This window comes from Cetorhinus maximus, chromosome 22, assembly GCF_964194155.1.
Source record: "Cetorhinus maximus chromosome 22, sCetMax3.hap1.1, whole genome shotgun sequence".
Lineage (NCBI taxonomy): Eukaryota > Metazoa > Chordata > Chondrichthyes > Lamniformes > Cetorhinidae > Cetorhinus > Cetorhinus maximus.
Window position 1 is genome coordinate 68,988,005 of NC_135900.1, and position 22,444 is coordinate 69,010,448.

Sequence of the window (22,444 nt, forward strand, 5' to 3'; positions counted from 1 at the left end):
TTTTTTTTCCCCTCCAGGGATACACAAGAAAATGGGTTAAAAAAAACTAGCTGCAAACCTGATCTGTGTGTTCTAGTTCTGGTGTGCTAGTGGGTGCTGTGACGATCACAGCAGAAGAACATCAACTAGACATCCCTGCGGCATGCAGGTAAGAGTCTCTTCTTTCTTGCTCTCTGGCTGGAGGCAAGACAGCAAAGCCACAGTCAAAAAGGAAACAGAACAACTCCTTCAGCTAACCTGCAGGAACCAAGTGTCTCCAAACCAACTGCCCAACTGCCAAAGCTAGCTCTAGCAGAATCACCCAATTTAATGGATGCAACGTTTCGCCATCTACTCCTCAGGGACAAGCCAAAGACAGGTTCGTATGCCTTTTAAACTTTTATTTTTGGACTTAACTTCTCATTTCTGATCTATGTGTATGTGTGTTCCATTTTTATTATTTTTTCTCGAGTTTTTAATAAACTTACTCTTTCTTTGACTCAATAAAGTCTGGTTAAATTGGCTCCTTCTAAAACATAACTACATTTGGATTGGGAAAAGGGATCCATGAAGGAAGGGATCCCTTTTAAATTAAACCTTGGTGTGATCAGCCGAGGGTGTTGAATAAAGAAGGGGAGCCAGCTCATTCCTCCTCACCCGGGAGCATAACAAAATTGGGGTCCTGTTCAGGAAGTTAACAATTTGGAGTATCTCATCTGGGATCACAACAAATTGGGGAACTTGACCTGGGGACCAGTTGTAACAATTCAAATTTTCTCATTCTTTATTTGTTCCTTTGAGATTTTGCTACTGAGTTCTGATTTGTTGCTGTTTGATGAATATGAACTATAAGTCAATCAAAAACGACATAGGGAAGAACTCCCCCCTCCCGTTGGAGGGGGAGGTGCAGGAGTGGGCGCGGGCAGGCGCACCTCCAATCGGCGCCGTCATTTTAGGTGGGTGGGCCAATTAAGGCCAGCCCAGCGTAACGTCCGCCAGGAAGCACTATGCACTCCCTGTGCGGGCTGGGAGCGAGGGGATTCCCTGAGCCAAGAGTGCGCTCTTTCACATATGCGCATGAAAGAGCGCACTCATCTCCCTGGGGCTAAGAGCTGTCCCAGGGAGATCGGCGCCTAATTCAAAAATGTGAAATAAAGAAAAATAAAATTTCCCTGACATGTCCCCTCATGTGATACTGTCACATGAGTTGGGACATGTCCATCACTTTTAATTAAACTTTTATTAAGTTTTTAAAAGCCTACATGAAACCTCATCTCGCCTGTGGATGAGGTTTCATGCTTTTTCTGGAGCCCGCCAGGGCTCCCGGTCTGCCCGCCAACCTTAAGGTTGGACGGGCAGGTCAATTAATGACTTGTTTTATTAGTCTTATTAGTTTTTAAATGGCCTCAATTGGCCGTTGACAGGTCGTGGGTGCACAGCTGATTTGGCTGCATCCCCGCTGACCTGAAAACTGAAATGATGCGGGGTTACGTCAGGAGTTCCGGCCGACGCCATCCTGCGTCATTTTACACATCGGCAAGCGGGCCCTGCCCCCCACACTCAATATCCTGCCCATAATGTCCAAGTGGGAGCCAATCAGAATTGAGCAACTGCTGAAGAGTGGCATGACAAGCAGGAAATGCCACCATTTTATATTCTGTGGTTGTCCTTCAGTACACTTAATGGACAAAGGACCCGCCGGTCTTGATCTTCAGTGGCATTGCACATAGTTCTTGAGAGCATGGGCTGATGGAGAGAGGAATTATGGATTAAGTGGGTATTAAACAGTTAATGGAGCTGAGCAGTTGTAGGGTAGTGAATACCTTGGGATGCACAGTGACTAACTGAGGGAGTAAAGTAGTGAATACTTGGGGTAGAGTCAGGAGAAGAGGCAGTCAAGGGAGATGGAGAGCATTAGGGATAGTGAGGACTTATGGAATTAGGATGGTGTACTTGGGTGGAGTGAATAGTACAGAGCTGGCCATTAAGAGGGAATGGGTGTTGTAGAACGAGGGGAGCATAACATTTTCCTCAAACACTACACCTGGGTACATAAGATACAGCTACAAATAATTATAATCTTTACAGTTTCTAACCATCAACAAGCGCAGGTCACGTTAATTAAAACCTTAATACAAAAGCGAAATAGTGTGGATGCTGGAAATCTGAAATAAAAACAGAAAATGCTGGAAATTCCCAGCAGGTCTGGCAGCATCTGTGGAGAGAGAAACAGAGTTAACGTTTCAGGTCAACAACCTTTAATGTTCAAGTTTCCTTCAGCAATGTACGTACCACTGCCAGTTGTAGTTCGCTGTTTGTGGGCTGCATTGTAATGGCCTCTTTGTAGATACGTAGGGCCTCCTCATACCTCCCTGTGTTGTAGTACAGAGCCCCCAGTGGAGACAGAACATCCACAGTCCTGGTTACCTCGAGTGCTCTGCAAATAGTAACAACAGAACATCTTCAACGTGTGGACAAACCTTCCGATACATAATTTTTGTCATGATCTGAGGCATCCATCTCCGGACTACAGTCTGGTTGTAAGCAAATGAGAGAGAAAAACACAGCAATCTGCCAGTGTGGCCACCTCTCAATCCTGCCCCAGTGTTCAAGGGTCAACCAGTTTAAGTGGGAAGTCACTGTGAGGTCAGCGGCTGGGAATAGCCAGTTTAGCCATTGCAGATTTGAATGTGGGGCCTACCATTGATGGAACAAACAACATTCACCAAATCGATGGGTTTCATTTATTCCAAGCGTTCTTAATTGTCAAGGTTCCTTAAGGAAAACTGGAGTCAAATCAGCCTTTTTTCCTGCTTAATTCAAAGCAGAGATATTCAGCAGGCCAGGCAACAGCTGTAGAAAGAGCAGACAAGTTAACCTTTGGGATACGGGCCCACCATCCGAACTGGAGAAATCATAGCATTTAAAAAGGAATTGGAACAGGGAAAGGATGGGGGCAGTGGTGGGGTAAACAAACACACATAAAGGATGAGAACACAATCGAAGACAAAAAGATGGGGATAGGCAGAAAACAATAAGAATTATATAGCGCTTTTCACAAACAGAGCCAATGAAGTATTTTAGAAGTGTAGTCACTGTTGTATTGTAGGAAATGCAGCATTTGGTGCACAGCAAACTACCACAAGCAGCAATGTGATAGCAACCAGATAACCTGTTTTTGTGATGTTGATTGAGGAATAAATGCCAGGACGAGGGAAAATAACTTTCCTGTTCTTCCTGGAAATATTGCCGTGGGATCTTTTACATCCACCTGAGAGGGCAGATGGGGCCTCTGTTTAACGCCTCATCAAAAAGATGACACCTCTGAGAGCAGCACTCCCTCAGTACCTCACTGATGTGTCAGCATAGTTTGTTCGGCTCAAGTCCTGGAGAGCGTGTGGTGGATGTGTGGAGTGTGTGCGGCAAGCATGCTGCCAGTGTGTGGGCTGTGCATCTCCCCCTCACCTTTGTTCAGTTCCTTTGTTTGTTGCTATTCACCTGCCATTTCTTCCCATACCAAGGGAGGGTGCCCACCTGATTTATAAACTACTTTGTTGTCTCCACAGTTGCTGACTAACCTGGTGAGTTTTTTCAGCACTTTTTCTTTGCATTTTGTATTTATCTGTTTTCCTGCTTATTGCTCATCAACTCTTGGCTTCCATTTGTCAGTATAAACCCAGAGGGAGTGTAATGAACCAGCACCCCTTTCAAAAATTGTACTATTAATTTTTCAATGTTTATCCATTGCTTTTTTTTAAAAAAACCACTCTCATTTCATTCCTGTCTCTCCTGCGTGGCCACACTCCAGTACCTTGGCCAAGTCAATCTTTGAGCTTTAATGAGTGCCTGAATGTGGCCTGGTCCTGTTCTCTCCATGAGCCTGGACCCTGGCCAATACCCGTACCAGGTCCCTGAGGCGATTGTAGCAGCCCTATCAATTCCCTGACCGAGATCAGTAAAGTCCCCGCAGGTCAGAAACCTGAAGCTGTGACTTTCCTGGCCTGTTTGGACCAGAGATAAACAAATCTTGTGTTTTTTTTTAAAAATTATTTTGGAATCACCAAATACTGTGAATAATAGCATAGAACTCATTCCCAAGGGTTTCCTCCAAAGAGGAATGAAATAGATAATGCCATTCCAATTAACTCCTTTTAGAAAGAATTGGATATAAATATATGTAGTTACGAATGGGATTGATGCCAGTACACACAATGAGGACAATCAAATTATGCATGGGAACAGTGATCCATTTGTGAGGAGCACTAAGAAGCCAGGCCAAGGAGACTGGTCCTAGGATGTGAGTAAGGCTAGCTAATTGGGTTCTTTACTACTGTTGGAGGATGGGGAGGAACTCTGTCGAATTTTGTCTTCAGAGATTAAAAGTGTCGGGCTAAGTCAATAACATATTATGGAGGTAGCGAAGCAGAATTGTGTTTGGCAAATATAAAAATATAAATGAGCTCTTCTGAGCTACAAGAGCTACTTAAACACTTGCCATATATTTATACCACATAATGGGTTGAAGAGCTTAATAGAAACACACAATGGTTAAGTGCCAGTTTCTGGAAGGTATCCCAAATTCTCTCAGATTTGTTCGTAACTTTACTCAAAGGTATTTTCATTTTTTTGTCAACAATTGTATGACTCTCTAGTTTTCCAAATTCCTTCCTCGTGTTTGAGCTTTCTTACCTCAATCTCTTTCACAATGTCTTATTACCACAGCTGCATAGGCTGAAAATGTCTGGAAATAATGGCTCCATCAATAAATGAGGCATCTGGACCAATAGGTCCCTGGTTCAATTCCTTGTGTCCACCATGTTAGTTGATCTGAGCTGGGCTAGTTTCTCGCTGGGGAATGATCCCCTCCGGGCACCATGTCCAAATGGCCATTCCTCTCATGAGGGGCCAGATAGTGGTTAATCGACTGCAGGGAGTATTATGGCCGTGCCGGATCATGTCCTCATCCAGCCTTCTAATGACTTGTTGCAACCCCTGCCCCCGCCAAAAGCATGTGTTCATATTTGACTGTAAACACATACTGAAGTCAAGGCTGAATTATTGCCCATCGCCAGTTACATTGAGGAGGTGGTAAAGGACCTTCTTTTTTGTATGGATTATTTTTAACAACTAAGAGGCTCATTAGGCTACTTTAGAGGAGTCACATTGACCAGCCTTTACAGTGCTGTGCTGTGTGTTTCCTGTTCTGGCCTTACATATTAAAAGGGACTGTCCCTCACTACTCAAGACACGTGTATGCCCAGAGCAGGTAGGAGTGACACACAGCCTTCAGTTCCATGGATTGGTTACAGTACAGAAGCAGGCCATTCTGCCCATCATGTCTGTGCTTGCTGGCTCTCTGCAAGAGGATCTCGCCTAGTGCCAATCCCCCACCTTTTCTCCATAGCCCTGCAAATTTTCTCATCGGATAATTATCCAATTCTCTTTTGAAAGGCTTGATTGAATCTGCCTTCACCACACTCTCAGGCAGTGTGTTCCAGATCCTAACCACTCACTGGATCGAAACAAAAGTCCTAATGTCACTGTTGCTTCTTTTGCCATTCACCTTATCGGGTGTCCTTTGGTTCTCGATCCTTCCGCCAACAGGAACAGTTTTTCCTTATCTAATATGTCCAGACCGCTCATGATTTTGAACACCTTTCTCAAATCTCCTCTTAATCTTCTCTTCTCAAAGGAGGACTGCCCCAGCTTCGTCAATCTAACCACGTAGCTGAAGTTGCTCAACCTTGGGGCCAATCTCGTCAATCTTTACTGCCCCCTCTCTCAAGTCTTTGCATCTTTCCTAAAGTGCAGTGCCCAGATTTGGACTAAATACTCCATTTTAGCCCAAACCAAAATAACTTCCTTGTTTTTGTACTCTCTGCCCCTACTTACCGCACTAGTGATAAGAATTTGTATGGCATTTTGGCAGTTTTCATGTCTTTATTTTGATTCTAGCCAGTGAATCATCAGATTTATTAAATTCAATTTCACAACCTGAAATTTAGGTTTTGAACTCATGAACTCCAGGGTCAGGATTTTATGGGCCCTCCCAGTGGGATGTTACGGTCCTGCTGAACTGAATGGAGATTTAAGTGGGTCGGCACATCCGCTGGGGGGAGACATGCCACAGCGGGGCTGTAAAATCCTGGTCCAGGTCTGTAGCATAACTACTAGGCTACCACACCTGACAATTTCTTCATTATCACTACAATTTATAAAGTTCCACAAAAACTGCACATCAAACTTGTTGTAGCAGTTTTGACCAGAGGTTTAAACCTGAAATTTTAAGTTGTACTTTATCTATACAGATGCTGAGTGACCTGTCCTGAATTTCCAGCATTTTACGTTTTAAAGGACCCGCAGTTTCTGAGCATTGTCCCCTGGTGGGAGGCTTGATCAAAGCAAACCCCGTGAGATTTTGCTGTACTTCAATTTTGGGTTCATATTATCAGAGGTGCACTCATCCTGCTAAACCTGGTCTACCTAAAAAAAAGTCACATTCTGGTGTTGGTCCAGGTGACGGAGGTTAGTGGAACACTTTGGCTTTCAATCACAGACACTCCAGCAGGGTTAGATTCAGAGTTCAGCTTCCTTTGCTCTGATGCCATTCTTCAGCCCCACTGCCCGTCCCCACTAACCTCAGGTCAGAACCCTATGTTCTACTAACGTGACAATTCTGTGTGAAAAAAATACCAGCATTGTCGATAGAACCAAATATTTGCATTTATATAGCACTTTTCATGACCTCAAGACTTCCCAAATTGCTTTCCAGCCAATAGTACTTCTAAACTGTAGCCAGTGTGCAATCTAGAAAATGCAGCAGCCAATTTGCATGCAGCAAACTCCCACAATACAGCAATGTGATAATGGCAAAATGATCACTTTGTTCGTGATGTTGGTTGAGGAATAAATATTGGCCAGGTCATCAGAGAGAACACCCCAGCTCCTTTTCGAATTGTGCTGTGGGAGAGGGCACATGGGGCTTTGGTTTAACATCTCACTCACTAGATACCCTTTGGACGGTTTAATCTCATGCACCATTTTCATTTCCCACAACCACCCTCGTCCTCCACTTGTATTAAATTGTCAATCGAAGGGGCAGTTTTGGGCTGTGGTCCCCTAACCACCCAGAGACTGGTCCAATTTCATGCCTGAACTTACACACAGCCAACAAGAGGAGATTTTTCACCCCACCCTCTGAATCGAAGCAAAGTAAATCGGCCACAGGAACTGAAATGTTGATACAAAGCTGATTCACAAGACCAAATGGATAGAATTCCTTCCAAAATCACAGCGTGTTAGCGACCTTACCGCCTGTACCAGGTTTCAGCCTCCTTGTTCTTGTTAGCTGAACGTAGCAATCGACCAAGATTCACCATGGCAACGTAATGTTTGGGATTTAGCTGAATGGCGTGCAGGTAATGAGCCGATGCTCCATTCGCATCTCCTACAAAATGCAATAAATTCCAACATTCAGTAGATAGACAAGGACAGTTGTTCTGATCTGAAATGCACTGCATGACAGAGCGGTGGAAGCAAAGTCAACAGTAACTGTCAATATCGAATTGGATAAATACTTGAAAAGGATAAAGAAAAAGAAATGGACAAAGGGGGAAGAGCAGGGGATTAGGACCAATCAGAGAGCTCTATCAAAGGCGCAGACACAATGACCTGGATGGCCTCTTTCTGTGCTGACCATTGACGTGATTCAGCCAAGTTCTTTCAGAGAGGGTTGATAACCTTTCTTCAGAACTGTCATCAACCTGAAAAACTGTTTTTCTCTCCACAGCTGCTGCCTGTTTCCAGGAAATGTTGGTGTTTTGGGAGATTTGTAATCCTTCTTGAGCTAAGTCCAAACCTTCCATTGCCAAGAACCTGCAACAGATCTGTCACAGGGGCTTCTGGTTCAGTTTGTGGCCATTCTCCCAGCCCAAAGGATTGCACTCTATAAACTCACAATTTGATGTACCAACACACGGTGCTAAGAGCGCTGAATGTGATTTAATGATCACAGGTCCTTTGCTCAGTGAATTCTTAGTTGTTGCTGGGTTACTGGGGGAAGAACAAAGAGAAGTTAAATACTCCCCTCACAAGGAAGAGAATTGGTTTCCAAGTCTCCTTGGGACACACTCATTTCCAAGTGACATGTTTGAAACTGAGGCATTCACTCAGGGACTTGGTAGCATGTTTCCACCCTCAGGCACATGTCTCAAGAGATTAAAAAAGGAAGAGCCTTCTTCAGAAAATACATTAAAAATTCACTACTTATGTTGGATCTTGTCCTTTCACCACTTAGACCTGGGTTCCATATCAAGCCCAGACCAAAGTCTCCCTGTCTTCTGGCTGGAAGGGTCATATGTAACTTGGTTTTGGCCAATGTCAAACTAGTTTCAAGCCAAAACAAAAATAAAAATACCTGGAAAAACTCAGCAGGTCTGATAGCATCTGCGGAGAGGAACACAGTTAACATTTCAAGCCCGCAGAGGTGAAATATAAGCTGGTTTAAGGGGGGTGGGTGGGACAAGTAGAGCTGGATAGAGGGCCAGTGATAGGTGGAGATAGCCAAAAGATGTCATAGACAAAAGGACAAAGAGGAGTTGAAGGTGGTGATATTAGCTAAGGAATGTGCTAATAGGTGCCATTAAGGGTAGAAAGCAGGACGAGCAAGGTACAGATAGCCCTAGTGGGGGTGGGGTGGGGGGAAGGGATCGAAATAGGCTAAAAGGTAGAGATAAAACAATGGATGGAAATACATTTAAAAATAATGGAAATAGGTGGGAAAAGAAAAATCTATATAAATTATTGGAAAAAAGGGGTATCGGAAAGGGAGTGGGGATGGAGGAGAGAGTTTATGATCTATAATTGTTGAACTCAATATTCAGTCCGGAAGGCTGTAAAGTGCCTAGTCGGAAGATGAGGTGCTGTTCCTCCAGTTTGCGTTGAGCTTCACTGGAACATTGCAGCAGGCCAAGGACAGACATGTGGGCATGAGAGCAGGGTGGAGTGTTGAAATGGCAAGTGACAGGGAGGTCTGGGTCATGCTTGCGGACAGACCGAAGGTGTTCCGCAAAGCGGTCACCCAGTCTGCCTTTGGTCTCTCCAATTTTTAGATCATGAACTCTCTCCTCCATCCCCACCCCCTTTCCAATCCCCCTTTTGTCTATGACATATTTTGGCAATCTCCACCTATCACTGGCCCTCTATCCAGCTCTACTTGTCCAACCCCCCCTTAAACCAGCTCATATTTCACCTCTTTTCTATTTTTCCTTAGTTCTGTTGAAGAGTCATTTGGACTTGAAACGTTAACTGTGTTCCTCTCTGCAGATGCTGTCAGACCTGCTGAGTTTTTCCAGGTATTTTTATTTTTGTTTTGGATTTCCAGCATCCGCAGTTTTTTGCTTTTATCTTAGTTTCAAGCTAACATGAGCCTACTGCCCAAAACTGCCTCAAATTGGGATTAAATGGACAAGCTCACTCAGGGAATACTGATGTGGGAATTGGAACAACTTCACACTGGTACACGAAAGACTGCTCTACAAAAGGTACGACCAAGGCAGTGCTGGGGTACAGGAGTGAGAGCTTTCAAGGGGTTTGTCGATACTCACTCTCAGGTTTTCGCACGAAGAATGGAAACCCAGGCATGATATTGGAGCAAACTTGTAGAACAGTGCCCCAGGAGTTGTCATCTTCAGACAACGAACGAGGACAAGTCCAACCGACAATATGTGGTTAGTATGTGTCAGATCATAATGCTTCCATTTCTTACCTTGGTCAACTAAGAAGACGCCATAGTTGTTGTGGAGGTCGGAGTTTTCAGGACAGTTTTCAATGCCGCTCACATATATATCATCAGCCTCTCCGAATCGCTCCTTTGAAAAGATGGGGAGGGGGGGTGTGTGGAGACAGTATATTATTTTATAACACTTAACATGGGAAATTCTTACTCCTGATCCTATTGAAAGAGCACCAGGATGTCTAATGGGGGTAAGATTTAATGTGACTGTGATCTCCTTCATGATGAAATAGTTCCAGTAGGCTGTAGCGTCAAAAAAAGCACCATTTTGCCTGGCACCTTCCATGTTCTTGCTGTCTGAGTGAAGCTGCCAAAACTAGTAACAGATTAAGTTTAGGAAACTAGCCAAGCTAACTTCACGTGAGACCCTTACAATCCAGATGTGCTAACTCCAGTTGGACGTATTCCTGGAGATGTTATCACATGACCTCCCTTCTCGGACTGACCCGCCCCCACGTTCTTGCCATTGGCTGCCTGCCAAGCCCCTCCTTTCGGTGCACCAACTTCCCACCTAATAGAAAATCAAACTTTCTTACGCAACTGGATGGTTTTCAATCACCAGTTAAGCAAAGTTATTCCCTTCTCCGGTTTTTTTTAAGACTGATAACAAAGAAATTTTTAAAAAGCACCATTTTATTTCATAGTCAAGCTGGATTCAGAAAGGACCGGCAGACTAACAGCCACTGTTGCTGTGGCATTTTCTAAAAGTTATTTGCTTCAATGACAGTAAGTTAATCATGAATGAAGTATGGAGGTTCTTGAGTTTGATGGCATGTAACACATGGCCAGTGGCAAGAAACTTAGCTGGAACTTGAATGCGAGCCATGACTGAGTAGATTGTACTTTTGCTCCAACTGCTCAAGTTGCACTCCACAAACCTGAGCACAAAATCCAGGTCAACACTTCAGTCCTAAGGGCAGAGGTGCTGCCTTTTGGATAAGGCATTAAAACAAGGCCCTGTCTGCCTCTGAAATGGATACAAAAGATCCCACAGCAATATTCCAAAGTGAGCGGGGGAGTTCTTCCTGGTGTTCTGGCCAACATTTACCCCTCAATGACAATTTCTTAAAAACCAGATTCTCTGGTCATTATCACATTGCTGTTTGTGGGACCTAGCTGCGTGCAAATTGGCTGCTGCATTACAACAGCAACTTCACTGCAAAAAATGAACTGAATTTCCGTGAAGCACTTCGGGACTTCCTAACGTCATGTAAGTCACCATATAAATGCAAGTCTTTCTTTCACACAACACTTTCAATTGTATAGCCTTACATGCTGAACGCCCTCAAAGTATTTCATGTACAATTATTTATTTCTGGCATGCAGCGAGTGTTTTGCAGGCAAACGCAGTATACAATCTATACCAACCACGTCCTACATACAGCGATGAGATGAATGATCGGTCGTTTGCTGCTTTGGTGTTGATGTTTGAAGGAGGATTGTAGGCTACTGAGAGAACTTCCTGCTCTTTATAGAGTGTCCAATGCATTTTGAAGGCCTTTTTGAACAAACAGGCGTTTCCTGGTTTTAATGTCGCATGTGAAAGACAGCACTTCTGCTAATGCAGTTCTGCTTTAGCACTGCCCAGCAGTGTTAACCTAGATGATGTGCTCAAGCCCGGCTACAAGGGGTCAATCACCTAACCTTCCAACACAGAAACAGGAGTTATTGAGCAAGATTTAGTGCGGGGTGTGGTGGAGAAGATCAGGGTTTTTTTTTAATTCTTTCCTGGAATGTGGGTGTCACTCGCAAAGGCAGCATTTATTACCCATCCCTAATTGCCCTTGAGAAGGTTGGTGGTGAGCTGCTTTCCTGAGCCACTGCAGTCCATGTGGTGTTGGTAGTGGTGTCCAGTGCAGGGGGAGAGGCTGACGAGGGGGCCATTAAAAAATTTGGGCATGGAGATAACCACGGGATAAGGATTTCAGCATCGATGTGGGTGTGGCGGGGCCAGAAATGGAGACAGGCCTGATGTGAGTTTTGAAGCTCACCACAGGATCAAACAGAGAAACACAGAAAATAGGAGCAGGAGTAGGTCATTCGGCCCTTCGAGCCTGCTCCCCCCTTTCAATACGATCATGGCTGATCCCTACTATCTCAACACCATGCACCCGCTCTCTCCCCATACCCTTTGATGCCTTTAGAGTCTAGAAATCTATTTGCTTCCTAAATATTTTCAGTGACTTGACCTCCACAGCCTTCTGTGGTAGAGAATTGCACAGGTTCATCATCCTCGGAGTGAAGAAGTTTCTCCTCATCTCAGTCCTAAATGGTCTACCCCGTATCCTGACACCATGACCCCTTGTTCTAGAAGCCCCCGCACCCCAGCCAGAGGAAACATCACCCCTGCGTCCAGTTTGTCCAGCCCTGTCAGAATTTTGTACGGTTCAACGAGATCCCCTCTCATTCTTCCAAACTTCAGTCAATACAGGCCTAGTCGGCTCAACCTCTCCTCATACGACAATCCTGCCATCCCAGGAATCAGGAATCAAAACACACACAGAAGTTACACACCATTGGGCTCAGCCCTCCTGAGCGACCGGGAAGAGGAGCTAAGGTGGGAAGTTTCTGATGGAGATTTAAAATGAATGCTTCTGCCTTCCTGATGTTGAAAGTTCCAGCTCATCCATGGCTTGATGCCAATCCAGGCCGGTGGATAGTGGCACGGAGGCTGCTGATTGAGATGGAGTTCGGCCATGCCATCTTCAGGCTCTGCGGTTGCCTGTGATTTTGTCAAAAGGATACGTGTAGATAATGAATGGAAAATGAGCTAAGGGCACTGCCTAGGTGGGCTAGGAACGAGAAGGAACTGCAGGAGATTACCATAGTAATTGTTGATTTTCAGTAGATCTTGAGAACAAAAAGCAGGGGTCTGCACAGCACTGAGATAGTATTCAAAACAAAAACAGAATTACCTGGAAAAACTCAGCAGGTCTGGCAGCATCGGCGGAGAAGAAAAGAGTTGACGTTTCGAGTCCTCATGACCCTTCAACAGAACTGAGCAATATCAGGAGAGGGGTGAAATATATAAGCTGGTTTAAAGTGAGGGGGCGGGGGGGGAGAGAAGTGGGGGGGGTGGTGGTTGTAGGGACAAGCAAGCAGTGATAGCAGCAGATAATCAAAAGATGGCACAGACAAAGGAACAAAGAGGTGTTGAAGGTGGTGATATTATCTAAACGAATGTGCTAATTAAGAATGGATGGCAGGACACTCAAGGTACAGCTCTAGTGGGGGTGGGGTGGAAAGACTGACAGGGCATTAAAGGTATAGATTTAAAAATAATGGAAATAGGTGGGAAAAGAAAAATCTATAGAAATTATTGGAGAAAACAAAAGGGAGGGGGAAGAAACGGAAAGGGGGTGGGGATGGAGGAGGGATTCAAGATCTAAAGTTGTTGAATTCAATATTCAGTCCGGAAGGCTGTAAAGTGCCTAGTCGGAAGATGAGGTGCTGTTCCTCCAGTTTGCGTTGGGCTTCACTGGAACAATGCAGCAAGCCAAGGACAGACATGTGGGCAAGAGAGCAGGGTGGAGTGTTAAAATGGCAAGCGACAGGGAGGTTTGGGTCTTTCTTGTGGACAGACCGCAGGTGTTCTGCAAAGCGGTCTCCCAGTTTACGTTTGGTCTCTCCAATGTAGAGGAGACCGCATTGGGAGCAACGAATGTAGTAGACTAAGTTAGGGGAAATGCAAGTGAAATGTTGTTTCACTTGAAAGGAGTGTTTGGGCCCTTGGACGTTGAGGAGAGAGGAAGTGAAGGGGCAGGTGTTGCATCTTTTGCGTGGGCATGGGGAGGTGCCATAGGTGGGGGTTGAGGAGTAGGGGGTGATGGAGGAGTGGACCACGGTGTCCCGGAGGGAACAATCCGTACGGAATGCCACCAGGGGGGATGAAGGAAAGATGTGTTTGGTGGTGGCATCAGGCTGGAGTTGGCGGAAATGATGGAGGATGATCCTTTGAATGCGGAGGCTGGTGGGGTGATAAGTGAGGACAAGGGGGACCCTATCATGTTTCTGGGAGGGAGGAGAAGGCGTGAGGGCGGATGCGCGGGAGATGGGCCGGACACGGTTGAGGGCCCTGTCAACGACCGTGGGTGGAAAACCTCGGTTAAGGAAAAAGGAGGACATGGCAGAGGAACTGTTTTTGAAGGTAGCATCATCAGAACAGATGCGACGGAGTGGAAGGAACTGAGAGAATGGGATGGAGTCCTTACAGGAAGTGGGGTGTGAGGAGCTGTAGTCGAGGTAGCTGTGGGAGTCGGTAGGCTTGTAATGGATATTGGTGAAAAGTCTAGCACCAGAAATTGAGACAGAGAGGTCAAGGAAGGGAAGGGAAGTGTCAGAGATGGACCACGTGAAAATGATGGAGGGGTGGAGATTGGAAGCAAAATTAATAAAATTTTCCAGGTCCCGACGAGAGCATGAAGCAGCACCGAAGTAATCATCGACGTACCGGAGAAACTGCCTGCTTTCATGCTTAACCTTATCTCAGAAGCCCATTACCTAGACACTAAGGGTAGTTAATCCTCTCAAATAAATCTTCTTGGTCCAAAGTTTCTATAACTGATTTTTGTGCATTGCCTACAGGTTGTATTCATTCAATGCTTCATGAATCACACCATTTTTCCCTCCAGTGCTTACTCATCTCTTCAGGAGGGAGTAGACACGCCACAAAATGGAATTAGTAACCACAAAATGCGATTACAACAGGAATAATGATACCTACCTAATAAATTTTGCCAGAATCAGAATACCCAGCCCAAATCCGTTCTCCGTTTACTGCATTACTAGTACATTGTTGCAGCTGCAAAAGTCCAGGTGCCCTTGGAGGCAAGCACAGACAGCTCCCACCAAAGGCATTAGGGTTCACCATCTCCTCCATCTAGCCTTACAAGCCTGTACTGTGCTGCATGGTCCTGATCTTGAAACCAGGGTGAGCCACTGCAGGGACCACAGCTTCCAACCAGGAATTCTGAACAGAAATGAGCAGGAATTCTTTCCCTGGATGTGGGCACTGCTGGCAAGGCCAACTGTTATTGTCCCACTCCCAAAGTCCTTCGCAACTGGGTGGCTCACTAGTGCCCCTCCAGAAGCAGGTTAAGAGTTAACAACATTGGTTGTGGGACTGGAGACAGAGATAGAGTGGACTGGATGATGGAGGCAAACATCCCAAAAGGGATGCCCATTAAAATCTTGCATTGCACTCTACCTGAGCCCACCCAATGCTGGTATAAAATGGGCTTTGGAGCTTGCATGTGAATTATTGAGTGAATGGATATAATCTGAGTGATTCCTGCAGTAGAGGAGATGGGTGCTTGCTCAGGACCATTCACGGTGCTGTGGTCATCACCGCTCTCCCTTGACCCTTCCAACCTTGCAATCTATTGCCCCATCTTCAATCTACTTTCCCTCTCCAAAGTCATTGAATGTGTTGTTGCCTTCCAAATCCATGCCCATCTTTCCCGGAACTCCGTGTTTGAATCTCTCTAATCAGATTTCTGCCTCTGACACAGTACCAAAATGACTCTTATCAAAGTCGCAAATGACTGCGACAAAGGTAAACTTGCCCTCCTCACCCTGTGGACCTGACCACAGCCTTTGACACGATTGATCAGAAAATTCTCTTCCGCACTCACCTGGCTCGATTCTTATCTATCTCATTGTAGCCAGAGGATCACCTGTCATGGCTTCCCTTCCTGCTCCTGCACTTTTACCTCTGGTGTCCCCACAAGGATCTATACCTGAGACCCTCCTGTTTCTCATCAGCAACAACATCGTAAAACATGTCACTTCTCACATGGACGCTGACAACACACAGCTCTACCTCACCGCCACCACCTCTCTCAACACCTCCACTGCTTCCAAACTGCTTGTCTGAAAACCAGCAGCGGATACGAAGAAGTTTTGTTCAATTAAACATTGGGAAAAACAAAGGCAAAGGCCGGGATTTTCCGGCCCCATCATGGGTGGGACCCACCGCAAGTGAGGCGACGCCCCAGCCAGAAGTCCACCGACTCGCGGTGCAACCGGAAGATCGTGACGGTGGACGGGTGCGGAAAATCCCACCGATTGTCTTTAGACCCTGCTCTTAACTCTGTTGCCCAGCGACTAACTCCATCCCTCTCCCTGGCAACTGCTTGAAGCAGGACCAGACTGTTCACAACGTTGGTATCATATCTGACCTTGAGCTTCTGACCACACCTGAGATTGCCTATTTCCACCTCCATAATATTGTCTGATTCCAATGCTGCCTCAGCTTAGTGACTGTCAAAACCCTCATCTCCATGCCTTTGTTACCTCTAAACTAGACCATTCTAACACTCCTGGCTGCTCTCCCATTTTCTATCCTCCATAAACCTGGGGTCATCCAAAATTCTGCTGCCCGTGACCAAACTTGCACCAAATGCTGTTCACCCATCGCTCTTGTGCTCACTGATCTACATTGGCTCCCAGTTAAACAATGCCTCAATTTTAAATCTCACCAGATCTCTTCATGGCCTCACTCCTCCCTATGTCTGTAATCTCCTCCAGCCCCACAACATGATATCTGTGCTCCCATCATTCTGACCTCTTGAACATCCTCGATTTTAATGGCTCCCACACTGGTGGCTGCAAGTTCAACTGCCTAGGCCCTAAGCTCTGGAATTCCTTTGCTAAGCCACTCTATCTCTCTCTTGGTCCTTCCTCCTTTAAGACACTACTTAAAACCTAGTTAAGACCAAGCACCTTTTTAAGGAGGTGCTAATACCTCCTTACTGAGCGCTGTGTCATATTTTGTTTTATAATGTTCCTGTGAAGCACCTCGGAATGTTTTGTAATGTTAAAGGCACTATATAAATACAAGTTGTTGTTGGAATAATCAAACTCTCCCACTCCAGTCACTGCATTGACACCTGAACACCCTGTGCCCTTGGTAAACACAATCCACACACTATAATTTCAAATCACTGCAATGTAATAATAATTATTTGTAATACTTCAAACAAATTCCTCATCATCTCTAATGGGGGGCTGGGGTTTGCATTTCCATAGGCACCATGTGAACCAGCATCCTTGCATATGCAGTTTTATCTTGTAATGTCAATGATTAGATGTCGTGGGCTAGAGCAGTCTCAACCTGATCATAAACTCTATTAAAATTCAGTATGGCAAAAAATCTTCGAAGGAGTGAGTTTAATATTTGACTTTAACTCTGACTGGAGGTGGAAGAGGTAATCACGGATGATATTTAGCAATTGTCTACGCTCAAGGACTTTCAGCAGTAGCAAGTCACCTCCCTTTTCGACACCCCACCCACTTTCCTCAGGCGGGGCATATAATGGGCGACTGATCCTCTTCCATCTATTTTCCACCAGCCCTACAATGGTTTTAAAGAGCAGAAAGGGGTGGGAATCAGCAGGGAGTAGGGGGGGGGGAAGGGTCACCAAATGACAAACCCATGAGCATCAAGACTAAATGTGGTGGCCTCTCTGAAATCAGCACAGACTAGGAATATAATCTGAGATCTTCTAAATTGTATCGCCCACCGCCCCTCACTATCTCTTATAACCTCCTCCAGCCCTAATCCTCCAAGAACTCGGTGCTCCTCCAACTCCAGCCTCTTGTGCATCCCCCATTTCCTTCCCCCACCATGCCTTCAGCTGCCTAAACACTAAACTCTGGAATTCCTTCCCTAAACCTCTCATCTATCGCTCTCTCCTCCTTTAAGACGCTCCTTTTAGCCATGTATTTGACCAAGCTTGTAGCTCCGGCATCACCTTTTTTGGCTCGGGTGTTAACATTTATCTGATTACACACCTGTGAAGCGCCTTGGGGTGTTTAATCATGCTGAAGGCGTTACGTGAATGTAAATTGTTGTCTGGTTCAGTGCAGCACCAAAAGTGTCTTACCCCTCTTGGCCAATAGGTGAGCCCATGCTCCAAAGTCTTGGATAAACCATTTGAGCTTCCTGGGGTCTAAAAGTCTCAGTCACTTTAAAACTGGCCTTAATTCCTGGGAGGGCAGTGCATTCCAAATCACTGCATAATAGTCACTGCATAAAAAAACTTCTTCTGCTTCTTTTGCCAATTACTTTAATATACGTCCACTGATTACATAGCCAGTTGCCTGTGGATGTCCCCTTATTTAATCTATCAAAGCCCCACACAGTTTGAAACACCTCTAGTAAGCCTCCCGCTAACGCTTCTCTGTTTGAAAGAAAGCAAACCCAGCTGCCCCAGTCTCTCCGCAAATAAATAGTGGTCCCCGCACTCAAACACCCCACAAAAATGCAGCTCTAAAAGGGAAAACAGGGGAATTCAGTCTGTAGCCCCTAACCCCAAGGACCTCATCAAGTAAGACAAAACATCAAATTTACCGGAGGCTGCTAAAACTTTTGACTTTACATGGGCAAGATGGGTATGTGTTTAATATAACTTCGAAGGCAGTTCATGATATTTAAATACATATCCCACTGTTTTATGTATCTCACCACTTGCTGATTCTAACGTGCCTTGTTGTTCTGGTTTACGATTTATCCATTAAAAAGAGCCCTTTCCAAACCTCCAGGCCCACAAACGTTCAGGTGGGAAAACAGTCAATCTCAGTACAGGTAAGAATGAATTCCCGTGACAAAGCGCAGATGGGAAATACTCAGATGTTGCACGTGGTGAACCCACAGCATGAGGATGTCCGACTTCACTGACATTAACAAATAACTTAGGGTCAGTGCATCTGTATAAGATCATCAGTTCACTGAGAGCATCGTTTGCTGTAATTCCATCAGAGTAAAAGCACACTAAACACACACTTTAGACTGGGGTATGGGGAGAGCGCGGGAGTATGGCATTGAGATAGAGGATCAGCCATGAACAGATTGAGTAGCGGAGCAGGCTCGAAGGGCCGAATGACCTGCTCCTGCTTCTATTTTCTATGTTTCCATGTTTCTACACACACGCACGCACACACTGTAATAAACTTATATATCCACAACAGCCAGGTTATGAACACAGGTGGACAGTATCCAATGGACTGTCAGCTGATTGACAGTATAAGTGGTACCATAAGGTAAATTATTCTGGGCTAGTGTCTCTGGAGCTATCGAAGAAGCGTTTCATGCTAATGCGTCAAGAGGTGGCGGCAAATACAAACCCTACCAACAGGGAAGCAGAGAGGACCAAATTTTTCCTGGCAACGCCCAAAGGACTTAGATTTGGTGGCCATAAAACAATGAAACAATGTAAACACTCCTGGAGTATCGCAGAATGACCAACATTTGGAATGTTCTTCCAGATGGGACAAAGAGATCAAACATCCCAAATTAATTCTATATCCAATTCGACAATGTGTTGGGAAAGCCAAGTTAGTTTTTATTAAATGAATGAGCTAAAGGAGGCCTATTCATTGGTATCTTGATTTCTGATCCCTGTGGAATCTATCCTCCGACACAGATGCAGTGGCTTCTACAATACCCAAGAACCTGTAGAAATTTGAGAAAAGTTTTTTCTTGATGTAGTTCTGCGTGGAATGTAATCATAGCAGGGAAAAATGGAGGAGAAATGTGTCCATTTAAATCATTAAAAACATGCAGTCCTCCTTAGGTAACACGGGGAAAGTGGGTGGAGGAGGCAGGAGGAAGGAGAAGTAAGCAGACTGTCTCTGGAGTTGCGATGGCTTAAAAATTCTATATCTGATAATTAAGGATTGACACAAAAGTCACCCCTATCTGGCAGGCTCACTAATCAAAGCCCTGAGTCAGGCTGCATGAACTCTGCTGACCTTGAACCAGACAACGTGCAAACTTATGTCCCAACAGATTGGACAAGAGATAGGACTCTTACCTGTACTCTGGGCTAGTAGGTCATGTGGTTTCAGCTGGTTGCATTTCCACAATAGCACAGAGCCAACTTAATCAATTATCTCACTGTTTCAACTGCACCATGACTCACCTGTTCAGCCAAAAGAGCTGCAAGGCTGGAGTAGGCATCTGCAAACTGGGGACCAAACCTAACAGAGTCACGCAGTAGCTGTTCAGCCTCGACCAGTTTCTTCTGGGATCTGTAAGATATAAAATACACAAGAGGTTTGGTTTCATCAGTTTCATAAGGCCTACTTGTCTTTTTGACAAGCAGTGTGTGCACCAATGTCCATGTTAATGCTGGACCACAAGCACTAGGCTTCAAGTAGGTACTGTGCATCCAGCCACTGAACCACTTCCATTCCCATAGCATTCTTTATGCATATAAGACTTGCATTTCAATTCTAAAGTCATGGGAGAGAGTAACAGAATGTGCAAGAGACAGAGAGGGAGAGAATGGGAAGAAGAGATAGAGGGGACGAGGGATGGAGGAGGAGGATAAACATTAAATCCCACGTTTGCCACAGACAGACTCTCTTTTCAAGTACTGACACAAGAGTCATGACTGTTGGTTTCTATCTTAGGAAGGGGACTATTTAAGATCTGAATATTACCTTAAGTCTGATGTTTCTCTTTGTTACTGTTTAATGACTAATTTATTTACTGTTAATTTGGATTTGCTTTGTAATAGTCCCAAACCATCTTCAGCTACTTCATCAATGACCTTCCTTCCGTCATAAGGTCAGAAGTGGGGATGTTCGCTGATGATTGCACAATGTTCAGCACCATTCATGGCTCCTCAGATGGTAAAGCAGTCCATGTCCAAATGCAGCAAGACCTGGACAATATCCAGGCTTGGGCTGACAAGTAGCAAGTAACATTCATACCACATAAATGCCAGGCAATGACCATCTTCAACAACACAGAATCTAACCATCGCCCCTTGACATTCAATGGCATTACCATCACTGAATCCCCCATTATCAACATCCTGGGGTTATCATTGACTAGAAATTGAACTGGGCTAGCCATATAAACACTGTGGCGACAAGAGTAGGTCAGAGGCTAGGAATGTTGCAGTTAGTAACTCACCTCCTGACTCCCCAGAGCCTGTCCACCATCTACAAGGCACAAGTCAGGAGTGTGATGGAATACTCTCCACTTGCCTGGACGAGTGCAGCTCCCACAACACTCAAGAAGCTTGACACTATCCAGGACAAAGCAGCCCGCTTGATCGGCACCCCATCCACAAACATTCACTCCCTCCAACACCGACGCACAGTAGCAGCAATGAGTACTACCTACAAGATGTACTGCAGGGACTCACCAAGCCTCATTACACAGCACCTTCCAAACCCACGACCACTACCATCTAGAAGGACAAGGGCAGCAGATACATGGGAACACCACCATCTGGCAGTTCCCCTCCAAGCCACTCAATATCCTGATTTGGAAATATATCGCCGTTCCTTCACTGTCGCTGGGTCAAAATCCTGGAACTCCCTCCCTAACAGTACTGTGGGTGTACGTGCACCACATGGACTGCAGCGGTTCAAGAAGGCAGCTCACCACCACCTTCTCAAGGGCAATTAGGGATGGGCAATAAATGCTGGCCTAGCCAGCGACGCCCACATCCTGTAAATGAATAAACAAAAAGCATGGCAGCCATGATAGCAATCTGTAGTGGTGCTCTTCAGCAATCATTCCATTAAGGCTGTATCCCTGTCGCTTCAGCTGAACTAAAGCTTATTTATCAGAGGGGTTTGACTAGGTAGAGGGCTGTCCAATGAGATAATCATTACTAATGAGAATTTGTTAGACCACATCCGTCCTTCAGATGAAATGCAGCTGTCAATTAATCACCTCAACCAGTCCAATAACTGAAATGAACAATAATGATATTGACATCAACATTGATCCGCCCGGCAGCTCTAGGCAATTTCAGCGAGCTGACGTTATTCTTCTCATGTAAACCAAGTATTAGAGGCTGTCACTGAAGAAATGGCTTCAGTGTCTCAGAGCACTTCCCTTTCAAAACTCAACCAGCGATTTGAACAACAGCTTTGATCTATTGTTTTAACAGTTGAAGAAATGGCACCTTGTTATTTCAACTGTTCGATTTAGCAGCAGTGATTTCTGGGGCCTCATCCACAGCCATAAGTGTAGGCCCTATAGCTCCAGCAACTGCTATTTTCTTCTCCTTTGAGTTCTCTGCCCAAAGACAGGCCCAACGCACCAGTCCCGTGACCTCCGCCATGGGTGGAGAAAGGAGGCAGGTCCCAAATAAACCCCACTGGAATGGGGATCAAATCCCATGCAGTTGGCAGAAACCTGATTCACATTGGCCTAAGAGCCAACCGCTCCCTGCAAGGAGTCCAAGTTGCTGTGGCAACATCCACTTTTCCATGCATGTTGTAGCCTGGAGCTATGGATAGTGATGGTAGAGGCTCCAATTTCTTTCCATCACATGGCTGACCAGGAATCCCTCCTGCTCTTGACCCCTGTCATTGGCGTACGTTGGAAAGATTTACAAGTTGATAATCAACCTGTTTGGCCGCATTGTGAACGACTATCCTTGGCCATTAAGTCCTGGAGTGGGACTGAACTCTGAGTTCCTGGTTCAGAGGCAGGGAAGCTACCCAATGAGCCACAAGTTCTCCTCCATAACAGCCATTTCAATATAAAAACATTAATTTTCTTTTTGGAGCTGCACTTTATTCTGCACTTCAAATAGCCCCTGGTCTCACTCATCTGGTCATCGATTAGTTGCAGATTTCATGACATAAATTTTATCAACCTCTGACTTTAAATCTAATTTTACCCACATCCTGGTTGCTTTC

The 22,444-nt window shown here is 45.2% G+C and overlaps 1 protein-coding gene across 2 annotated transcripts in view; it reads right to left on the bottom strand.

The window, feature by feature from the left end:
* tmtc1 (transmembrane O-mannosyltransferase targeting cadherins 1) overlaps positions 1-22,444 on the bottom strand; it is a 182,695-nt gene that overhangs the window by 16,504 nt on the left and 143,747 nt on the right. For both annotated transcript variants that reach the window (XM_078568505.1, XM_078568506.1), the window contains 4 exons: positions 19,696-19,804; positions 9,746-9,848; positions 7,291-7,426; positions 2,272-2,416 (listed from right to left, as the gene is read on the bottom strand). In XM_078568505.1, coding sequence (XP_078424631.1) covers positions 2,272-2,416; positions 7,291-7,426; positions 9,746-9,848; positions 19,696-19,804 — 493 coding nt within the window. The remainder of the gene's footprint in view (positions 1-2,271; positions 2,417-7,290; positions 7,427-9,745; positions 9,849-19,695; positions 19,805-22,444) is intronic.